Source organism: Cupressus sempervirens, chromosome 3 (genome assembly GCF_028749045.1).
Source record: "Cupressus sempervirens isolate cs-2001-9-10 chromosome 3, ASM2874904v1, whole genome shotgun sequence".
Taxonomy (NCBI): Eukaryota; Viridiplantae; Streptophyta; class Pinopsida; order Cupressales; family Cupressaceae; genus Cupressus; species Cupressus sempervirens.
The window spans coordinates 450,765,294-450,786,936 of NC_143120.1; the positions used below are offsets into that span (position 1 = coordinate 450,765,294).

General features: G+C 34.0%; 1 protein-coding gene across 1 annotated transcript in view; it reads right to left on the reverse strand.

Annotated features, from left to right (window-relative positions):
• LOC149567013 (uncharacterized) overlaps positions 1-20,275 on the reverse strand; it is a 72,602-nt gene extending 52,327 nt beyond the window's left edge. The window contains exon 1 of the mRNA XM_089820219.1: positions 19,645-20,275. Within this exon, the coding sequence (XP_089676345.1) occupies positions 19,645-19,998 (354 nt within the window). The 5' untranslated portion in view covers positions 19,999-20,275. The remainder of the gene's footprint in view (positions 1-19,644) is intronic.
• Positions 20,276-21,643: the final 1,368 nt, after the last annotated feature.

Consider the following 21,643-nt stretch of genomic DNA (forward strand, 5'->3'; position numbering starts at 1 on the left):
ATTAGACCTACCTCATTGATGATAATTTGTCCTTAAGATAACTATCTTATATGTATAATATATATTATATATGTAATATAATATATATTATATATATTATGCATTATATATTGTTATATAATAATATAATAATATTATATTATATTACATATATGGTTAATATATTAATATTATATATATATGTAATATAATATATATTATATATTATGCATTATATATCTTATATATATAATATATGTGAGATATATGTAATATATTATATATTATATATATTATGCATTATATATTGTTATATAATAATATAATAATATTATATTATATTACATATATGGTTTATATATATATGTTAAAGGTGAGTTATACATATTTATAAACTAAATGGTGATCAACCATAGAGACATGTCTCCTCCTCTCATATTTATATTAGATCCAAATCTGCATTTGGAAATCATCAATTACAATGGCAATGCTAGTACATTTGCAGAAACAATCTTAAATTACTTTAACAGGAGGAAGGGAAACGAGTTGCTTCAGCTATGTTTCATGGAAATATGCTTCTGGGATTGGACTCAATCCTCGAATGGATTGTGCCGGGGGTAGGCTCCGATATTAGTGAATGTTTCAAAGACGAGGATGATGCACACGTCTTCGGGTTGGTATCATTCATGAGATGGCGGAGCAGAATCGATAAAATAGAATATTGCCAAAGATAGGCGGAGACATGGAGGGCAACAAAAGCAGCAATTGAGGAGGCTATAGAAAAGGGTGTAAGGGTTGAACCGAGCCTCCTTTTCTCAGTGCCTAAACAGATTCGAACACAGATCCAGCAAAGAGGTCAGGTTGCCCTTCATTTTTAGTGACAAGGATGGTAAGAATAGGTAACTTTTTCAAGGTGATGAAATGTTTCAGCGGTAATGGTGCTGTGATTTTTGGTGGAGCAGTGGCTTGGTATGGGATGGTGTTACTACAGGAATGGTTTCGGCGTTTATGGGTGGAGAAGTGGTTATCTGCAGTGACAGAAGGCCTTTGGAAGTTTTGTGGCCTTAACCTTTTTTGCACAACCCGCAAAAGTTTCTCAGCTTAAAGACACAATGCTAATTTGGTGATGGAGGATATGGTCTGTGATTAGGAAGAAAGTTTTACCAGTCAGAAGGTTCACAGCCATTTTCGATGGTGGTTTTTTGCTGGTGTAGAAGCAAGATAGTTTGGAACACTTGTCTGGCTTTATAAGTCACACGAGCTTATGTCAGCCTCAAAATGCTTTGATGACACATGTTTTTTGTATAAGTTGTATGTAGATGATAGGACATTAAGTAGTAGTTAAAGTTTAATCAAATGCAGAAAGGTGAATTGAGTAGGGGTAGTTATAGTTTAGATATATGTTGAATGATAGATAATGATGTTTTCATCTGATATGTAACTAGACCTTTTATTTGTAATAAAATATATCATGTTACTGACCAAAAAATTAAAAATTTAACAATAAGATAATAATACAATAACATATTGATATAACATTATAATAATATTATATATATTATCATTATAATAATATAGTAATGATATAAAAATATTAATAATATTATTACATAAATTATAATATAATATTATTTAATAATACCATATTATTATTCTATTATGCTTAGTAAGAAATAATGAAATCTAAATATCTATTTTATATCTTCTTTAAATTTATCTACATTGTTCCTGTAATGAGCCTTGCTCTTAGCTGACTCAAAAACTCCTCTTTGTTCCCTTCAAATTTTGTCAAACAAATTGAATGCAACTTCCCAACTCGCTGGTCTGAGTTATCAGTCTGGTATAAATACTTGAAGATGATATCAAAGTACTCTAAACGATTAAAATTCAATACTACAATGCATAAATTCACATCCAAAGGCATGAATGAATTCTCTTAATCATCTACAATGCATATCAATGACTTCTAAGTAAAAGAACTTGCACCTACAGCCAACTGGTATTTTGTCAAATAGTTGTCATGCATCCTCGTACAAAGATCAAACTAATACAATGATTTAGAACAACTACTTATTCCTCCTTCATTGCAAATGCCCTTCCAATACAATGCTGATTTCAATTAGCCAAGACTCTTAACAAATTACAATGATATATAAATATGATATTTGCTGAGATGAAAGCAACCTACAGCTGAAAACTTATGTCTCCTATAATGTCAAATTTTGATCTGCAATAAACACCTACAGCTGATTACAAATGAAATAGATAGGAACCTGGAAAAACTGTTCAAGGGAATCTAGATTTTTCCTGCGGCAAGTTCTTGTAGCAGCAATAAAACTGTAGCGAATTACTATAGCAAAGTTCCTGTAGCAATTTATTGTAGCGGTGGTACTGTAGCCACGTCACTATAGTAGCATTCGTCACTGTAGTAGCGTTCCTATAGCAATTACTGTAGCCACGTCACTGTAGCAGCGTTCCTGTAGCAATTTACTATAGCCGCGTTCTTATAGCAACACCCAACTTATTCTTTCTCCACAAATCTGGCCCTTGGCCACAAATTCGGCATAATGAAGTGACTGAAATATCACCTCGATCTGCAATAATTCAGGTGATATTTCACACCCTCAAAATTGCTATCATTGGGAGTTTTCGTTCTCAAAGACAAATTGATTATCTGCAGACCACTTGGCTCCACAAATACTCAAAAAGAAATCATCAATCATCAATATCAAATCTGCCTGCCTCAATAGTGAGACCTCAAAGTCTATTTATGCTTTTTTTTCCTCTAGAGGTCGGCCTCAATAAAATAATATTATTTTATTTTTTTGACTTCTAGAAGATTCCAATATTTTTTTAATTTTTGCACTTTATAAAATATTAAAATATTATATTATTAATAAAGTGCATCTCAACATCAAATTATAAAATAAGGTTTCCATAAATAGAAACAATAATGATATATGATGGAAAACCTTACTCCAACCAAAAACTGGGCCAAGTAATCATCGAATGACTGCCAGATGACTCTCTCGCCATGCCTCATTAGCCTACGAGAGCCGTTAACAGGCTAATCCTGCTGATATGTCATTGTCAACTAGAAGGGGATATTACAGTTCCACTTATGTAAAAAAAAAAAATTAACTATTATTTTAGTAATTCTATAATTTAATTCTTATATTTATATTTGAAATATGAAGTAAATTTTAAGTAGTTGTAATATTGTAATTTAAATTAAAAATTTGAAATAGTTTGGAGGAGAAAATAGTTGTTTAGAAAAAATTTGGTGGACTAAAAGTAATTTAGGATTTTGTTAGACTTTTAAAATTACTTTCAAAATAATACTTTGATTATAATATTGTGAGAATATAGTAAAGAGTATTTTATTTTCTTAACAAAGTGGCTATGCTATTAATTTATTATTGATGTACTTCTATTGTATTCATGTCAATAATTGCCTATTTTAATTGTGTTATTTATTTCAATCTTTTCTTTTTTGCTTTTTGTAGGGGGGGCAAATTCAAGGGACCTTGTCTCTATAATATAAACATTCAAAAATCAATAATAAATGTTGATCGCATGTTTATGGGAATCCCAATCATACAATGTTCAATTAGCTCTTTCTGAATAGAGAGATGAACTAATACCAATATCATGTTGCAACCAAGTCCTCCTAATTGGTAATCCCCTTAAACTAGTAGGGTGAGGAAAAGCAAGTGGATACATGGAGAGAGAAAGAATGGAAATTTAAAAAGGGAGAAAGGAAGAGGCATAGTTAGAGATGGGATTGATAAATGTAGAAAATATGAAGATATAGATAGCAAATGATATATAGAGAAATGTGGAGAGAAGGAGAGGTAGAGAGGGTTAAAGAGATAGCGAGATATGGATAAAGGGAGAGACAAAGAATAAATATGGAGGGGCAGGGATAGAAAGATAGGGGGATATAGATGTACACAAGGATGGAGGAGGAGAGGTATAGGTACAAATGTATAGATGATGTTTAGAGAGGATGGAGGAGGAGAGTTATGGATGTATAGATGAGACATGTTTAGAGATGGATGTAGAGAGAGGTAGATAGAGTGAGAGTAAAGGAGGGGCACAAATAGAAAACCATCATTTATCAATTGCATACAATCCTCAATCTCATTCAAATATTGAATAATATGTTACATCTTTTTATTATAGCTATGGTAAGGGTTAGTTAAAATTGATACTTCTCAAGAGAGTACACGCCCCTAGGGAGAACTAGCTATGGTGCAACCACCAAGTGAATGAAGTGGGGGGAGACTAATGAAGCGAGGGGCATGTTGGTTAAACCAAAATGTCATCTCGACATGTACACATCTTCCTCCCTCTCCCTTGGCTCCTCCAGCTCATAATTCATTCATTAAAGAGAAGAGGTCAAGAATGATTGCAATTCATTCATTGGCCCACTACAAAAAAACTTCAACATGAGCCACCCCCTAGCTCTGGTCTTTTATAAGTTATTTCATGGCTTGTTTTCTTCCTTAATTTTGTAAAAATGCTACAGTGTACAATGAAGGATCCTAGGAACTTATGATGAGGATTTCATATGTCATTTTATATTTACAAAACTCTCCAACACATTATTTAGCATGTATATCTTACTATCAGCATAACCATTGCACTTTCATTTGGTGCAAGTGTTAATTTAATAATTCATAGAAAACCTGAAAATATAGTGGGTTGTAACTAAAACTTCATGATACTTGAGACTGTAACACTAAAATCCCTTACCAACACTAGAATCCTCACTCATTTCCACTGTTACAGTTGCTTTTAAAATATTAACCTTGAAATAGCATTGAAAACCAATAGATCTTTCACCACTAAATCAGCAACATCTCCACGAAAGTTTCTGGTATGGGAGACATGACCCAAGGGGTCATGGATGCATCTCCGTGCAACTATGCTAAAACTTGATTCATCATATGAGCTCATAAGGCCTCTAGTTATAACAATTTGTGGCCAAAGGCGTAGTTGGATTATTGAAAGGTGCAAATGGTAGTGGAGTGGACTTTATTTAGTGGTTGGAGTGGACTTCATTTAGTGGATATGTTAGTGTACAGGTAAGTGGAGATACTCGAGTGGTAGTGGAGATAGTGGTCTGGTACTTATTTTGAGATTATAGTGGAGTGGCATGGTAGTGGAATATGTATTTCACAATGAGGTAAGTTCATGTGAGTAAATAATACTCTTATTACTAAATATTAATATTTCCTCAAAAATTAATATTAGTGGACAAATATTTATCCATAAAATATTAATATTTAAAATGGTAGGGTACTAATATTTTCCTAATAACCTATGACACATTATCACTTATATTAAACCAAAAAGTGAGAATGGTCCACTCAACCCCCGTAAGTGGTTGCAAGGATCTTGCTTTTAAACAACAAAAGTGCAAACAGTAGTCCGATCTTAATGTGGTTAACGTCACACAGCACTAAAATGCTCATCTACTCATTAAGTTTTATTTGATATAATAACCTTAGAAATATAGGTCCACCATGTCTTCTGCATAGTGTTTTATTTATGTGGTGAACATAGGGGTCTCCCACCAATACATGCATAATTATTGTTACGGTAACCTACACCTACGTACATTAGACACAATGCACCATGCTATTGTGCAATCATCTTGGGTCCTGTTGATGTTATAGTAGCAGGAGTTAGCTTTTCCTCCTATAATTGCCTCACTTTGTAACGTCAACACAATGAAGGGTTTTCATTTTCCAACATCAAGACAATGAAGGGTCAAGACAACGAAGGATCTTCTCTTTGTAACATCAAGACAATGAAGGGTCAAGACAAGTTTCATATTCATAAAGAAGGAATTCACATATATACTATAATTTGGTATCTTTTGTTTTCAAAGAGATCGATACTAAGGATTTTATTATTGTCTATATATTAATAGGTGCTATAATCATCACTTCAGTGAAGCCTAATGTTTGGGCAAATCATAAAGTAGCCTTCTACTCATTGATTACATATGTAAGTGATCTATTTGCAGCTGGGTTTCCCTCTCAAGTCGGAGGATTTTCCTAGGATAATTTATTGTCTTATTATTCACTATTTTGTTTATGCTACTTATTTTTATTTCTCGTATATAAAATTTACAAGGTATAAGGGCATATATGATAAGGGGAGAGCAAGGCAAATAATGATGGGGCCAAGCCAAGAAGAAGACAAAAAGAGGAATACCAGAGACGAACAAAATGAGACTTTGGGCAATGTAAGGCCATAAGTCATCAATCAAAAACTTGCTTGGTTGTAATGTCCCCGCTAGCTAGGATAAGAATACATGCAAAACCAATGTTAGAATTTATATTATAATAAATCATATTTATTTATTCTACCCTCTATCCTAACCCTAACCCTAAAGACATCTCCATATCTGGACCGATAATTCTCTTGAGGATCCTTAGGTCCTCAATTACTTCTTCGTCTTCTATGAAGTGCTCCCCTTAAGGTCCTTCCTAAAAAGAGATTCTTTATCCAAGGCCCCTATCACATATGCATATGTTAACTGCAACGGAATATTACGGCATTATAACCATATTAAGATCACTCTCTTCCCAAAGGGATTCTCTTGATCTTAAAAATTAATCTTTTCCTGGTACTTCATGTTTATATATGTACAAATATACCTTTGTATATAAGTATAAATTATTCACAAAAATAAACTCATCATAACATTCATACCTTCGTTATCTTTTAAAATAAATTCATAATAAAAATCATCCATATTTCTTTACCCTTATTATAAATATAAATTCATAATAATAATTAAATCATTCATTTTATATATAAAATAAAATACATTATTATTCACTTTTTAGAAAAATGAATTATACACTTACCTTGTTTTTTACCTTTTCAGGAATTCCCATGTGACTTAGGGCCCACGTAACTTATCATTCCTTTACAAAATGCAACTACTTTATTTGGTAATGTTCTAGAGTTTATAATCCCTTATTGCTCACATGAACCTTGAATCACCACCCTTTTCTTATAAGAATCACCACTTTAATTATATAGTCTTCAATAATCTTGATTTCCTTCCTACGGATAAATAAATTAATAATCTAATATACTTATGTTTTCCAAGTTCCTATGGATCCCTTTTAAATATCTTCATCAAATGTTGTGACACTTGTCCTTACCTGTCAGCACTTAAATGTTTATTTATTTAGTTTTCTTATTGATCAAATTGTGTTTGATTTTAATTTGTCTTGGGATCGGTCAAACCAATTCCCTTATTAAGGATATCGAGTATTACCGATTTTATTTGATTTATTTAAGACTACATACCATATCTAATATTCTATGTTATTTTATTTATTATTTAAAAATGGATTTATTAAATGTTATTTAGGAGTAATATAAATATTAAAAATGGATAAAATGTATTTTTCTAATGATTTAACAAAGGCTAATCTTGTGCATTTATATTGATAATGAAAATTACATTGGTCAAATATCATTAGTAATTATTCAATTTTTTAAATTAAACCCACAACTTAGTCAAGGTTCATTGCATTGGTTGCTTTGTATTTCATCAAATGAAGTGGTCATCAAGGGATTGAGTCTCCTCAAGCCTACAAACAACTATAATGGCCCAAAATCCTATATGTCTCGAGTTCCACAGGAGAATGCAGACAACAACCTGTGCAAAAGTTGCATGCTTCCCAATTACAAGAGTTCGCCCAAGATTTCAAAGTTCGACATTAACAATGTTAAAATATGTAGGCTTGTGACTGGAACTCGAGTTGTTGTGACTGAAGAGATTAATGTTCTTCATACAATTTCTTTGAAGAAAAAGAAAGGGTTAGAGACCAAGCCTGCAACCCTGTGGAATTGATACCTGGATTGGCTTCATCAGCACAAGGATCTCGAATTGTATGTCAATGACAACCAAATCGAGTTTACCAATGAATTGTGGTGGTGACGGAACTCAAATTTCAATGTGCTCTTAAGGCCATGGAAGAGGTAGAGGTTGGATTGATTGCCAACCCCGGTGAGGGTCGTATGGTCAAGCATTATTGGCTCAAGAAGTCCAATATTGCTCCCAATCCTTCTCTACGGCAGCAGACCGATAGGATGCTTAACATCGTCAACATATTTGTTGACGATGTCATTTGTGGCAAGATGCTATTTTGAACTCTATATCAAAATTGATATCCTCATTCAGATAGGAATTCATTGCAGAAATATCCAAAATTAAAATTGAAAGCATGTAGAGAATTGCCTGATGATGGGGGTTTCAATCTAACCTGTTCATAGTCAATAGGCTTTGTTCAATATTATAACAGAGGTTCCATTGATCTAATGTTTGGCAATTAAATATTCCTGAGGAGCTTGAGTGATAAAATGTTTCATTAGAAAGATCAAGCATATGTCCAGTATGAGTATTATCTTTGCGATTTGAGTACTCAAATTTGAGTTTACAGAGGCAAGGTGCTCTCACAACACTCAGAAACATTGTCGTTGAGTGCTAATCATAGCATATTGTGAAGTTATACTATCATGAAAGTCAGAGGCTATTGATATTTATCGTGAGTTACGTATCTATTGTGATTCAATTAGAAGAGGCATAGGGGAGGCAACAAATTAGGAATTTGTTGGATGCATTTGGGGTTTCTTATGATGCTATGGAGCGATGATATGGGAGAAGGGGCAGGTCTATTTCATATAGGCTAGATAGGGGCCTAGACTTGCATTCTGACCTGCGTAAAAAAGGATCCTCAGGGAACAAGATTGCTATGCAGATTCGCATCCTAGGTATACCAATAACAAGTTAGTGTTTCGCCATGATCGCAAGTATACCAATAACTAGTTAGTGTTTCGCCATGATCTACGATCGTGGATGCAAAACAAACACTTTGAGCCTACGGTAATGGCAAATCTTATTGATCTAGTAAAGGTGGACCAACAATACATAAAGGTTAATCTAGAAGAAGACCACCAGTTTGGCAATCCACTTGATTCTCACATTTGATATCAATCGGATCGGTAGGTTTTCCCACTCAACTGGGTGGGAGAATGACAGGGGTATGGTAATTGTGCAGTGGTGGGTAACAATGGTATCCTATTGCAGAACCCCCATGGAAACCACCCTAAAGAATAGGAAGCTCCTCAAGATATGGGTTATCTCTTGATGATATGCCTCTAACATTCAGAGGGAGTCTGACATACCCTTTGAGTCTGTCGCTCCAGCTGATGTACCTAGCGATTTTGCTTGGTATTGTGGAGAATGTAGCCCGTCCTCAGAGGAAGTCTCAAAATAAATGATTCTTGCTACTTGCTACTTGCTAAAATGCATATTTCCCTGAAATGAAGAAATATGAGGTGAAAGACTTCTGATAAGTGTTGCTCTTTCCACTCATGGGAGTAGCCATGGTAGACATCGTGTTGAGAGACTCCATGACAACATCACATGGAGGGACTTTGTATGAGCACTTGTGCCATGGTGGACATCATGCTGAAAGACTCCATGATAACATCACATTGAGGGACTTTGTAATGAACACTTGTGCACATGTCTAAACATGGAAGTACCAATGGCGGACGTCATGTTGAGTGACTCCATGACATTATCACATCAAGAGATTCTGCAATAAACCCTTTTCCACAAATGGGTGTAAACATTGTGGGTGTCATGTTGAGTGACTCCATGACATAAATATCTACAAAGATACCTCCCTAGCTAAGAGGGAGTGTTGATGTTATAGTATCCGGAGTTCTCTTTCCCTCATATAGTTGCCTCACTTTGTATCATCAAGACAACGAAGGATCTTCACTCTGTAATGCCAAGACAATGAAGGGTCAAGACAATGAAGGATCTTTTCTTTGCAATGTCAAGACAATGAAGGGTCAAGACAAGCTTCATATGCTGTAGATTGATATCTATTGTTTACACTTTACAGAGAGATTGATACTAAGGAATTTATTATTGTCTGCATATTCATAGGTGCTATGATAGTCACTTTAATTTAGCCCAGTGTTTGGGCAAATAGTAAAGCAGTGTTCTACTCTTCCATTATGTGTGTGTGTGATATTTGTGGCTAGATTTTTCTCGGGTTTTCCCAGGATAGTTTGTTGTCATATTGTTCATTATTTTGTTTCTGATGCTTATTTTTATTTTTGGTACGTAAAATTAACAGGTCCAATGTCCACCATTCTAGGATGTATCAATGTCCAATATGAGGAGTGAGATGAAGTCCGAGCAGATTTAAAACAATATCAAATTTTACTACATAATTGTACATGTAAGTATGTTTCAGCCTCTTCTACATAAGGGATCATAACCAATCACCAAGAATCTGGGTGTCATGATGCTCAATTATCCATTCTAGCTCGCTTCCAGGAAAGTGTACAGCGAAGTAGATTATATCTAATAAAGTTGCACTGGACTTATAGGGAGATAACACAGAGAATAATATTTTATAAGCTAGACTAAATATAGTAGTCAAATCATCCACACTGTGAAATACACGAGGAGAGTAGCCTAAGATATATCTGCAACAGAAAATTATATGAACTTGCTTGTATTGTCTTACCAATACCTTCAAGGCAACCAATTGTCCTTTAGTGAGATTTGGGTACAAAATGTGGATCTCTTTTGTGCCTGGGACTGTCTGCAATTCTCCCATCCTCCGTCATAAATTAACAATGGAGTAGGATTGTTATAGAAATGCTTATCCAGTATGCTCCTTTGGCATTCTTCTGGTAATTCCTTAATCTTCCTGACTGCAATAACAGATGTATCTTTGGGAAGCAAATTTCCTTGTGCAGAAAATATCCCAATAACATTGACAGCTTCTGCTGTTTGAAGATGATAGAAATTTATTTCCTTATGGTCACCTAAGACATCATTCTTCAGTCCATAAAATTCTAGGTTTATTACCCTAGATTTACATCAACAATGGATTCTCAGGCTGGCTCTATGTTCACAACTCTCATCAATGCTGCCTTTGACAATTTATTCAATTGAAGAAGCATTAATAATGATTTAACAAAAAAGGATAAATTAAAAAAAAGGCACACAATACACAAATCTTTACCTGGAGAAAACTCGTATGGGTGGAAAACTCCATAAAAGGTATCCTACAAGTATCCCATTCACTAGTTCAATGCCAATAAGTGGATATTACTACCAATTGAATGCATTTGATTTATTGGTTTTGCAATCCCAACAAAATCCTCTACCTTAACTTTTTCTCTGCTACACCAAGAGCCCTATATACTTTTTGTATTCTTTGAATCAATCATAAGAGTGTATCTTCCAAGCCAATTGACTCTCAAATGACTCATTGACGGCCTATTAGTCCTTCTCCAGCCACCAACAAAGGAAAGATTGATGGTTGCCTCAAAGAACAGCCACCATCCATTTGCAATTGTCTAACTACTAGCATGCCCACACAGGAGTCCCAAACGTGCATCATCCCAACCTTAACAGCCACCAAGAAGGAATATGACATGTGGCCGACCATAGAGAATGCAGATCAATGGAGTTCCATAAGGAAATGAACAACCTACCAAAGGCAAACAGGATGCTTCTATAACTATTATAGAGTTAAAATGATTAGACACCACCAAAACAAAGTAAATGACCACCAACAGCGGATAAACAACCTGCTGCCCTAACGACCCCCAACATGCTGAGTTAATCAAATCAACTTGCAGTAGACAAATGTAAGGATAATCAACTCTGCAGCTTCGTGATGAAGTTTTGCATGACCACCAAGATGCCCACAAAACCAACTACAACCACGTATTCAATATCTTTCCCAATACTTCCAACATTATGAAAAGTGTTAGACAAGGTACATATCCTGGTAAGTTCATTTTTAGATATTTTTTACACATAATTATTATGTCCAGCAAGGGGATTTACTTTTTGTGACTCAATGTAATTATGTGTACTTGAAAAACTCAGACTTGGGATTACTCAATCCAAAATGTTTAAATACTCAAATACTCAGCAAAAACTCAAGGAAAACCTCTACAATTTATCAAGCATTGGAAAATACATTAAATTTATGATTTGAAAACATCCATATTTACTGTTGGACGCATCCACCCCCCATATTTACTATTGGACGCATCCACCCCAAATCAACAACCTGCAATAGATTCTTTACACACACAAGAGAAACAAAGCTATTTCACGAATGAGAGTGATAACTATATTAAGATACTAATAATGTAGAAACATACCCTGTATATGTATCAGAGGTGTTGGTATTAAGATAATATCTTATACTTTCTATAATAGTCAACTACTTGTCTGTAGTCCGTCTTTCAGTCTAGATAGGAATGTTTCCTATCCCATCTCTTTTTTCTTCAGTCCAGATAGGAATGTTTCCTATCCTGTCTCTAGTTTTGTTTCTAATTCCGTCTTCAGTCTACGTTGTTTCTTTTAGAAACAACGTCCTTGTAATTCTTTATAAGGAACACATTTGTTCCTCTGTTAATCAATGAATCAATCATCCGGAAATCCGTTAATCTGTCAACTCTTCTTGAATCTTGTAACATGGTATCAGAGCAAAATGTGCAGTGTAATTACTGTCACAAGTTCGGCCATATGAAGTTCGAGTGCTGGAAACGTTTGGCTGCCCAAGCAAGGCAAAATGCTTCCCAGCCAACAGCACAAGTTGTCGAGCTTCCTGATCAAGGCGAAGCTGCATTTTTCGCCTTCTGAATCTGTTTCTGTTTTTTATGGGTTTGTTGATTTTCTCCTCAAAAATCATTTCAAGTTATCTGTAATACGCAAGGTTGCGTGAGATTCTGGGTTTGTTGATTTTCTCCTCAAAAATCATTTCAAGTTGTCTGTAATACGCAAGGTTGCGTGAGATTCTGGGTTTGTTGATTTTCTCCTCAAAAATCATTTCAAGTTGTCTGTAATACGCAAGGTTGCGTGAGATTCTGGGTTTGTTGATTTTCTCCTCAAAAATCATTTCAAGTTGTCTATAATACGCAAGGTTGCGTGAGATTCTGGGTTTTACCGTTTTTTCCACAAAAACGAAGTTTTGTAAATGCAACTTATTTTGAGTCATAGCACTCTTCTGGCAAAGCTTCTTGGTTTCAGCATTCTGTAGATCCAGGGAGGGTCTCAATTATCACAGAATGTTCCGACATCCGTACGTTGACCATTAAGGGAGGGTATTAAGATAATATCTTATACTTTCTATAATAGTCAACTACTTGTCTGTAGTCCGTCTTTCAGTCTAGATAGGAATGTTTCCTATCTCGTCTCTTTTTTCTTCAGTCCAGATAGGAATGTTTCCTATCCTGTCTCTAGTTTTGTTTCTAATTCCGTCCTCAGTCTACGTTGTTTCTTTTAGAAACAACGTCCTTGTAATTCTTTATAAGGAACACATTTGTTCCTCTGTTAATCAATGAATCAATCATCCAGAAATCCGTTAATCTGTCAACTCTTCTTGAATCTTGTAACAGTTGGTAGGTAGCGATAAATGAAACCCAACTACCTAATATTGAGTATTTAATGCACGAATATTATTAAATACTAATAACTAATCATGTTGGGCGCCTAAGTAAATCTTGAGCATGTGTAAATTATAAAAACTCATTTACTCCCACAATTACATGTCAGGAAAAAACTTGCTAAATATAATGTCTAATCAAAACATTTTTGACATACAGTACATCTCTATGGATCACATAATAGGATCCAAAAACATCTCCTAGCAAATATAATTATATAGGTCCTATATGAATTTAATTATGTGTTACATATGAATCGATTAAAGAGCTGGACAACCTAATACCCTTTCTATTTTGTAGAGAGATTTTGCACAAACTTAGAAGTTAGTTTTGAAGCCTTTTTTCTTAATTTTTTTTTGTAAACATTTAGACCACTGGAATAAAGCCAAGCATGATCATGAAAATTCAAAATCAAATGCCCAATCAATATTGTGCCCTAGTCCTTTCTTCCATTTATCACACAAAAATGAATAAAAATACATGTTTTCTATACTTTTTAATCTCTAAATCTGGTTGAGTACTTTTTCATCACAATTTCCGACAAGTAGCAATAATTTGATTTTTATGCCTGAAAAATTGCAACATGTGTTAACCATGAATCAACCAAGTTTTTCAAGCAATAACTTGCCCACCAATTTTGAGAGAGTATTTGCAGGGTTTTTTAACTTAGGATTATGAAACTGATCATAATCCTACATTGTCCTAGACTCCTGTGTCTCACCCTTTCCTATATATAAGGGTTCTCCTTTATATTAGTCTACAATCATTGTATATTTGCATATTTTGATAAACTAAAATTATTCTCTCATTTTGGGTTCTTTGTGCTTTCATTAAAGCTTCTTGGTTTTGGATGGCTACCTCTGTACTCAAATTTTACATGGTATTTAGTCTTGTGAGATTGCTTATTATTAGTCTTCGAGAGATTTAGGTTGTAGATGTATTTTCTTGAAATACTCAACGTGCTCTTTTCTTGCATAAACTGATGGCCTAGAGCATCAAAAAAACTTGATAGAAATACCTCATTCTAGGGTGTTCCTATATCTGACTTCATATTGCAAGTGCATTTAAGAGCTTGATAGATCAAATGTGAGTACACATTGAACCTGATGCGCATAAAAAGCCAATGTTGACTTTTGTCTTGTCCAAAATCATAAAAAGAGGTCAATCTACAACAGGGAAGGTTTATGTGGGGTATTCATATATACTCATCAATTAAGCATTTTGAAGCAATATTGACCTTGCCATTGCATCTAAAAGACCTACAAATCCATAGATCAACCATAAAACTATCAAAATTGGACACTTTTTCCCTAAGCCCTTAAAGAATTTTCATGTCATCTTTTGTACAATTGTACCATACTATAGAATATTCTGCAAAAAAATCTACGTAAGCACTTCTGCAAGCATACAAGTTCTCTTCTTTATTTTTTAATAGAAATAAAAAAATTGGCCAACAATAAGGTACTGATTGTCCCTACATATTATACATGGCTCCAATGTTGCAAACTTTTAGCATAGGTTGTAACTTGTGTTAAAGAAGTCTCTCTTGGGGACCACAAACCAGTCTTTAAGTGCTACACCTTATAAAGGGTCACACAACACATAGGGTCCATGGACCCCATTAACAACCTTTGTGGAAACACCTCAGCGAGACCTCTCACCACACAATGCCTACATCAAATTTGAAACTCAGATGACACTTTGGCAAACCCACTAAATTTGGTAATGAATTTTCCAACTCAATCATATTCGGTGGCATTATTTCTATAATCTAGTGGCCCTCTCCATTTAGATGATAAACCTCTACATCTGTATAAAGTTTTTAGTTGAACTTTCAAAGTTGGAGGTGTTCTACTAAATTTGGCAACATTGGCTACTTGGTTTTTGGAGGCTATATCACTGGAAGTGTATCAGTTCCTTTTTCAAATAAAAAACATTTAAGCTAATTTTCCAAATACTTCATTGTGGTACAAGCTTTCTTTTTTGGTTCACAGTTTTTGTAGAATTGCAAAGTCTCACAAGTGTTGCTACACTATTCCAATTTGGGGGCCCTTCAAGACCTCATATGGGCTTCCTTTTTACTGCAAATTTTTTTAATTACATAATTTTTTGAATTTGATTATACTCTTAATGTGTAATTCCAATTTTGAACCTCTTTTCGTATTTCTAGGCATTGAAATGAAGTCCACTTTGTGATATTTGTTGGTGGAAATTGCACTTGCCCTTGGAAATAGTTTTTGCACTTGATACAAAGTGCAAGATTGTATTGTTTTGGAGGGATCATTGACAGAATAAATTCAGGGGGATCTTGTAGATGTGCTTGCATTTCTCTTGATTTGTGTTCTATCTTTTACTTCATCATGAAGAGTAGTTCAATTCCAATTATAACACCTTATAACTAGTTGTCAACTTTATTTGGTTAAACAAATGAAATTCAAGGACATTTGTAGGAAAATGAACTAACAAGTCTCAATCCATGTGACTTTGACAACATACAGCACTTCATCCCTAAATTCAAGATGCTTAGAGCACAACTACAAATTGTAAAACTTCAAAGTTGGATGTACAATTGATAATGTTCTTTCTAGGCTAGGACATAACAATTCAGCATTTGTGTTTACAAGTTATGCTAAAAGGAGTGTTGTGCGGAGTGAGTTTAAAGGTGCTAGCCTTTGAGAATTTTGCTATGTCACTCAGTAGGGATCAACATAAGCTCTTTTAGATGGGCACCCATAAGTATTCAAACCACAAGCCTTTCTTGCAAAAGAAAAGAAGGCTTCTAATGGGCAAAAAAAAACACATCCAAGAAAAATCCAAAAAGAAGCCCAAATATGCATATCGCAAGAAATCAAGACATGACAAACATCAATGTCATTCAAAACATATTGATAAGTTGCAGGATATTCTAATGAGGAATCAGATCATGATGTCTTGAACCATGTTAGGAGTTCTTCTTATACAGAGTCAGAAAAATAGAAAAAAATGCACTTGTTGAAGTTGCAGATTCTATATCAGGGAAATAAATTATTAATTCTTCAGCTTTGCTTCATATGGCTTTACCACCAAGTATGTTTTCTTCATCCTAAAATTGCTCTAGACCACATTCCTTGATGGTTAAGAATAGATATATGTGTGTTTGAGGAGAGAATCTATTGACATGGGCAATGAATCACTCAATGATCTTTGTTGATCCCCATGAGGCTCATGCCTAAATAAGGGCAGTCAGGAAGCTTTGCAGGAGTGGGACAAGGGTGCGCCCTACAAAGCAACCTTCGAGGATTTAGAAGTTGGCTCTTGTGTTGGGAAGTTTGGAGGAAAGGGAAAGGAGCCTTTCACAAGAAAACTAAGCTAAGGGAGGCGAAATGCCAAATAGAGCTTTTAAGGTGGGGTTAAGAATATAGAAGATGACATTTATAGGGGTTTGACCATTCCTAGCTAGATATTCGTGTCCTTACCTATGATGACATGATGTACCATAGACCCTTCATTGTTGGATGGGAGAACAAAGTGTCAAGGTCCAAAGGACATAGGGCAAAATATTCAAATCCCAACTTTGGGAATCACCTACAAGGGTCTGAGTAAAGATACAAAACTCCTAAGGAAAGCATAAAACCCTACACCCATAGACACGGTATAAGACATTATTCCTAAGTAGAAAAAGAATAGGTGGCACCAACAATGGGTTCTTACTTCCAGAAAAGAAAAAAGAAAAAAAAGAAAAAAATATTCACATAAGGTTCAAGTGAAGGAATGACGATCCCCAAGACAAATCTTCAAAAGAACACACTATAAATGGTACAATTCATCTTCTAAGTTAGATGCATTGTGAGGAGAAAGAAACGTTCATGATCACAAATACACCCAAACAAACCAAAAAAATATCACACCAACATAAGCAAACTAAATCAAACTCCTAAAAGATTAGCATGGGACACATTGATTAACAAAAAGAGAAAGGCAACACAGACACAATTCTCGTAATTCATTAAAAGAAAACATACCAAGGCTAGAGAGAAAGCTCCACGATTATAATGCTACAACATACACCTCCGACAGAAAAGCCATGGAGTCCCTCCTCAGGAATTTTAAACTATACAAATCTAGCAATATTTGTTAATGAGTTGAACCAAAGTTCACTCTCCACCTAATAATATACAACATCCAACCCTGTAAAATGTATGCCTTCTAATTTTATATCAACAACCATTGGCTTTTTTATCATACAACTATCATTCTTTTGTTACAATCAAAGGGCATGCCCAAAAGGCAAGCATAAATTTCTCAATTTCCCATGATACAGGCAAGTGTAAATCTTCTATTTGTTGTTCATAGCATGTTTGTTAGCTGTGGAAGAAAAGGCAATCGTGGCAAGCTTTTACGAAGGTGATTATGATTGCACAAATTAATCAACAAGATGTCATTCAACACCTATATAAATTGTCGTTAGTCACAAGTGTTGCGTGTTATGGCATATTCCAGGGAATATCCACAAGTGGTCCCGTTGCAAAGTGAGGTCAGCCACGGGGACATTTGTCAACTTGGCAAACAATGTTGAGGGGAAGCCTCGAGTGGTAGTATTTGAAACCCCGCCCGACCCACACATGTCTGATCCGATCAAGAAGTGTATGCTTAAAAGATAAATGTGTTTCGCGAAGGGGGCTCGCAGGCATATAATGCAGCCAAGTTGCCAATGGTGGAAGTAACAAGGTTGGCCTGTGTAGATGGAATCTACAATGTCCATTGAGTTAATGATAAGACAAACTCCTTTCCATCTATCAAATCACACAATATGGGGCAGGGAAAGAGTGTTGAGTTCACACCAAAAAAATTTAATTCAAGACTTGCAAAATAAAGATATTATTGCAGTTGTGGAGTTGAATGATTCTTTTGATTTTACATTTCTCACATTTTGCATTTAATGTTCCTTCAGCTAAAATTCAAACATAAAAACCTAGTGTGAACACTTTTGAGGAGAAAAAAATGGACACCTGGAGCTTGGTATTCTTTCACCAATTGAGGTTCTAGAGACATGTGCTAACACTTTGTCTCCTTTGTCTCCTATTTCTTAATGTTTAATATTGCTTTGAATGGGGCTTCACACGATTCTTTGCCACAAGATCATTGTCTTCTAGATACACCTTCTTAGAATTAAAACTTGCCAAATATATTAACTTTGTTTTCTTAGTCCCTCCTTGCAAATTTGAAGGGCATCATTAAGAAGTAGAACATTTATCTCCATTTTTATATGAACACCAAAGAGGTTGCATCCTCTTCTTCAAATGTCATAACATCACATTCAAACATGTGCCCTAAACACCTAACGCACGTATACCAGGTACGAGTTGGCATGAGGAAATGCCTGAGTATGCTCAAGGTATTTAGTGAGGCATCTCAAAACACCCAAGATGCATATTGGGCATACCCAAAGGCGTTGAGAGCCAAAAGGTAACAAATAAGGGTCATTATTTATTCCTTTTGCATCCAAAAACCCTATGATGCCCCTAAAAGCACCATTTTACCCAATTAAAAGATCATGTTGCTCTCTTCACTCTCTCTTATATCATTTTCTTTGAAACAAATTAACACCTTGTGTAGCTTATCTCCATTGCCCCTCAAAACCATTAGGATCTCCATGACCAAAACCCCCACTAGTTATTGGGATCTTGTCATATAAGAAATTTGATTGCAATGAAGGGGTCTCAAGTAAAGACTAGAATTAAACACTTTAACAAGTAAATTGTCACTAATAAATGCCAACTGATAAAGATAAATATTAAATATTTAACTATCAATTGACATTTAATATTTATCTTTATCACTACCATATATATATATATATACACACACGTGTGCCCAAATGTATTGTACCCAAAGGGTAAAAAATTGCACAGGCCGACATATCTAGTCTCACATCCATACACGTAGCGCCAACTTAGACAACATCCATGCATTCTTATCGAATCTTCGCTCACTTTCCTTTCAAAATGGGAAGATGCATACCCCTTCGTGTAGGAAAGAAATGATGTTCAATGATTTCAAATCATCTTTAGCTGTGGTCAGTACAAATTATATGTTTCTGAAACCAACAAGAACTCCCTATTCATCTTTGGTATCTTAAAAATTTAGCCTTACCTCGTTGAGGACGGCCACAGCCATCTGCTTCTTGAGCAAAACATATGTCTGAGACCTCGACAAGAAGCTTAACCTTGCTTGGGCTTGGGCTTGAGCTTGGGCTTGGGCTTGAGCTTGGGATTGGGATTGCTCTTCGCTTTGGCCTTGCCCTTCCTGTTGATCGGCCGGCCTCACCTCCTCAATTTCCGCTCTAATTTTAATCAAACTACTAGAACCCTTAAATTTGAGGATTGCCCTTTTCGTGACTCCAGCGCATTGAAACCTTGTTGAATAGTAAGGTTTAGTGAAGCCCTTGCAAGGAAGGCATTTTGCCGAACGCAGATTCAAAACCCCATTAACGCCCTGCATTTGCATGGAAATGAATGGTTTCTATACGAAGTTGTGCTTTGCACAGCTTTCTGGCATCTCCTGCTTCATCTCCCTTGCTCTGCTTGACTGAAATCGATACTCGAGCTTTGCACAGTTTGTCTAATGTACCAAATACAATTTACTTTTGTCTGGGCTTCTTTTCATTTGTCTTTTGAAAAAAAACCTTGAGAGGAGCCGCTCATGGCTAACATTGAATCTCATCTTGTGGAGGGCCCCTACTCAAGAATCGAACAAATTTAATCCATTCATTCTATTGCACCACCTCTTCCTAAATCTCTGAAAAGAGACCATTATCTATATTTTTTATTTTGCTGACTGAAAAAGTTCCAACCGTTTTGATGGAATCTTAGTATTGTGGGTGGGCTAAGTACGATTACTCGTGGCTAGGCTAAGCAGTATTATGGTGATACTCTTAAAATTTTATGCTAACTAGTGATTAAATTTTTTAGTTCTACAAATTGATTTCAAATTTTTTAGTTTTACAAATTGATTTCAAATTTTTTTATCAAACTAATATGTTGCATAGATAGATGTAAGATTGTTAATTTTACAATTTTTTAAAATTATTTTTTAGATTCATATAGCTTTGGTCAGATTTGATGGATTGTAAACTAATATTTTTTAAGAGTTGTTTTTTATTAAGATGACTATGATCCATTAATATTTTAATTTTTTTACATATAACTGAATTAGTTTAAATGTTTTATATTTTAATATTGTATTTTTTTATAATGTATTTTTTGTCATTTAATTAAAAATGCTAAAAACTAGATATTTCTTAAATTATATAATAGTTTAAGAAATATTATTAGATATTATTATTATAAAATATTATTATTTTCATATTATAATTTATGTATAATATAAATATTATTATTATTAATATCATTATAGAAAACTATAATTATCTAATAATTTTATTAATTAAAATATTTTATAAACTATAATGAATTTATTAAATTAAAACTATATTTATATAAAAACTAAATGCAAGTACACTTGTTGTATTTTTTAGTAGGCAATATTCTATTGCAAACACTTCTACTTAACTATCCATTAATCTTTTTTATTTCATCTAATTAGATTTAACTTTTTATATTTTGATTTTTTATTTTTTATTTTTGTAACATATAAATGCAAGATTTTTAATTTCTAAATTCAATAAAATTATTTTACTTTCAATTGATTGGCTCAATTATTTAGAGTCTTATAGGAGTAGATTCAAAGTAAGTGCTACCTTATATTTTGGGATGCAATAGAAACATATGAAACTAAAGCATATTTAATCATTTTTTTAATTTGAATAAAATAAAATAAAATATTAATGCAATACCATACAACTACAAACATTATAGATAAATTAAAAATAGTTTTAATGATAAATATTTTTTATTGAAAAAACTATTCATAAAATATATTTTCAAACAAAATTCAATAAAATTATTTTCTCGATAAATTATTTTATATTAAAATAATTTAATTTTTTAAATATTTAAATATGAAATACTTTTGACAAAATACAACCACAATTTTTAATCTTTATTATTAATTTTTATGTTTAATGAACTACTCTATTTAAATATGAAATAGTTTTTAAAAGATACAATTATAATGTTTTTAATCTTCATTA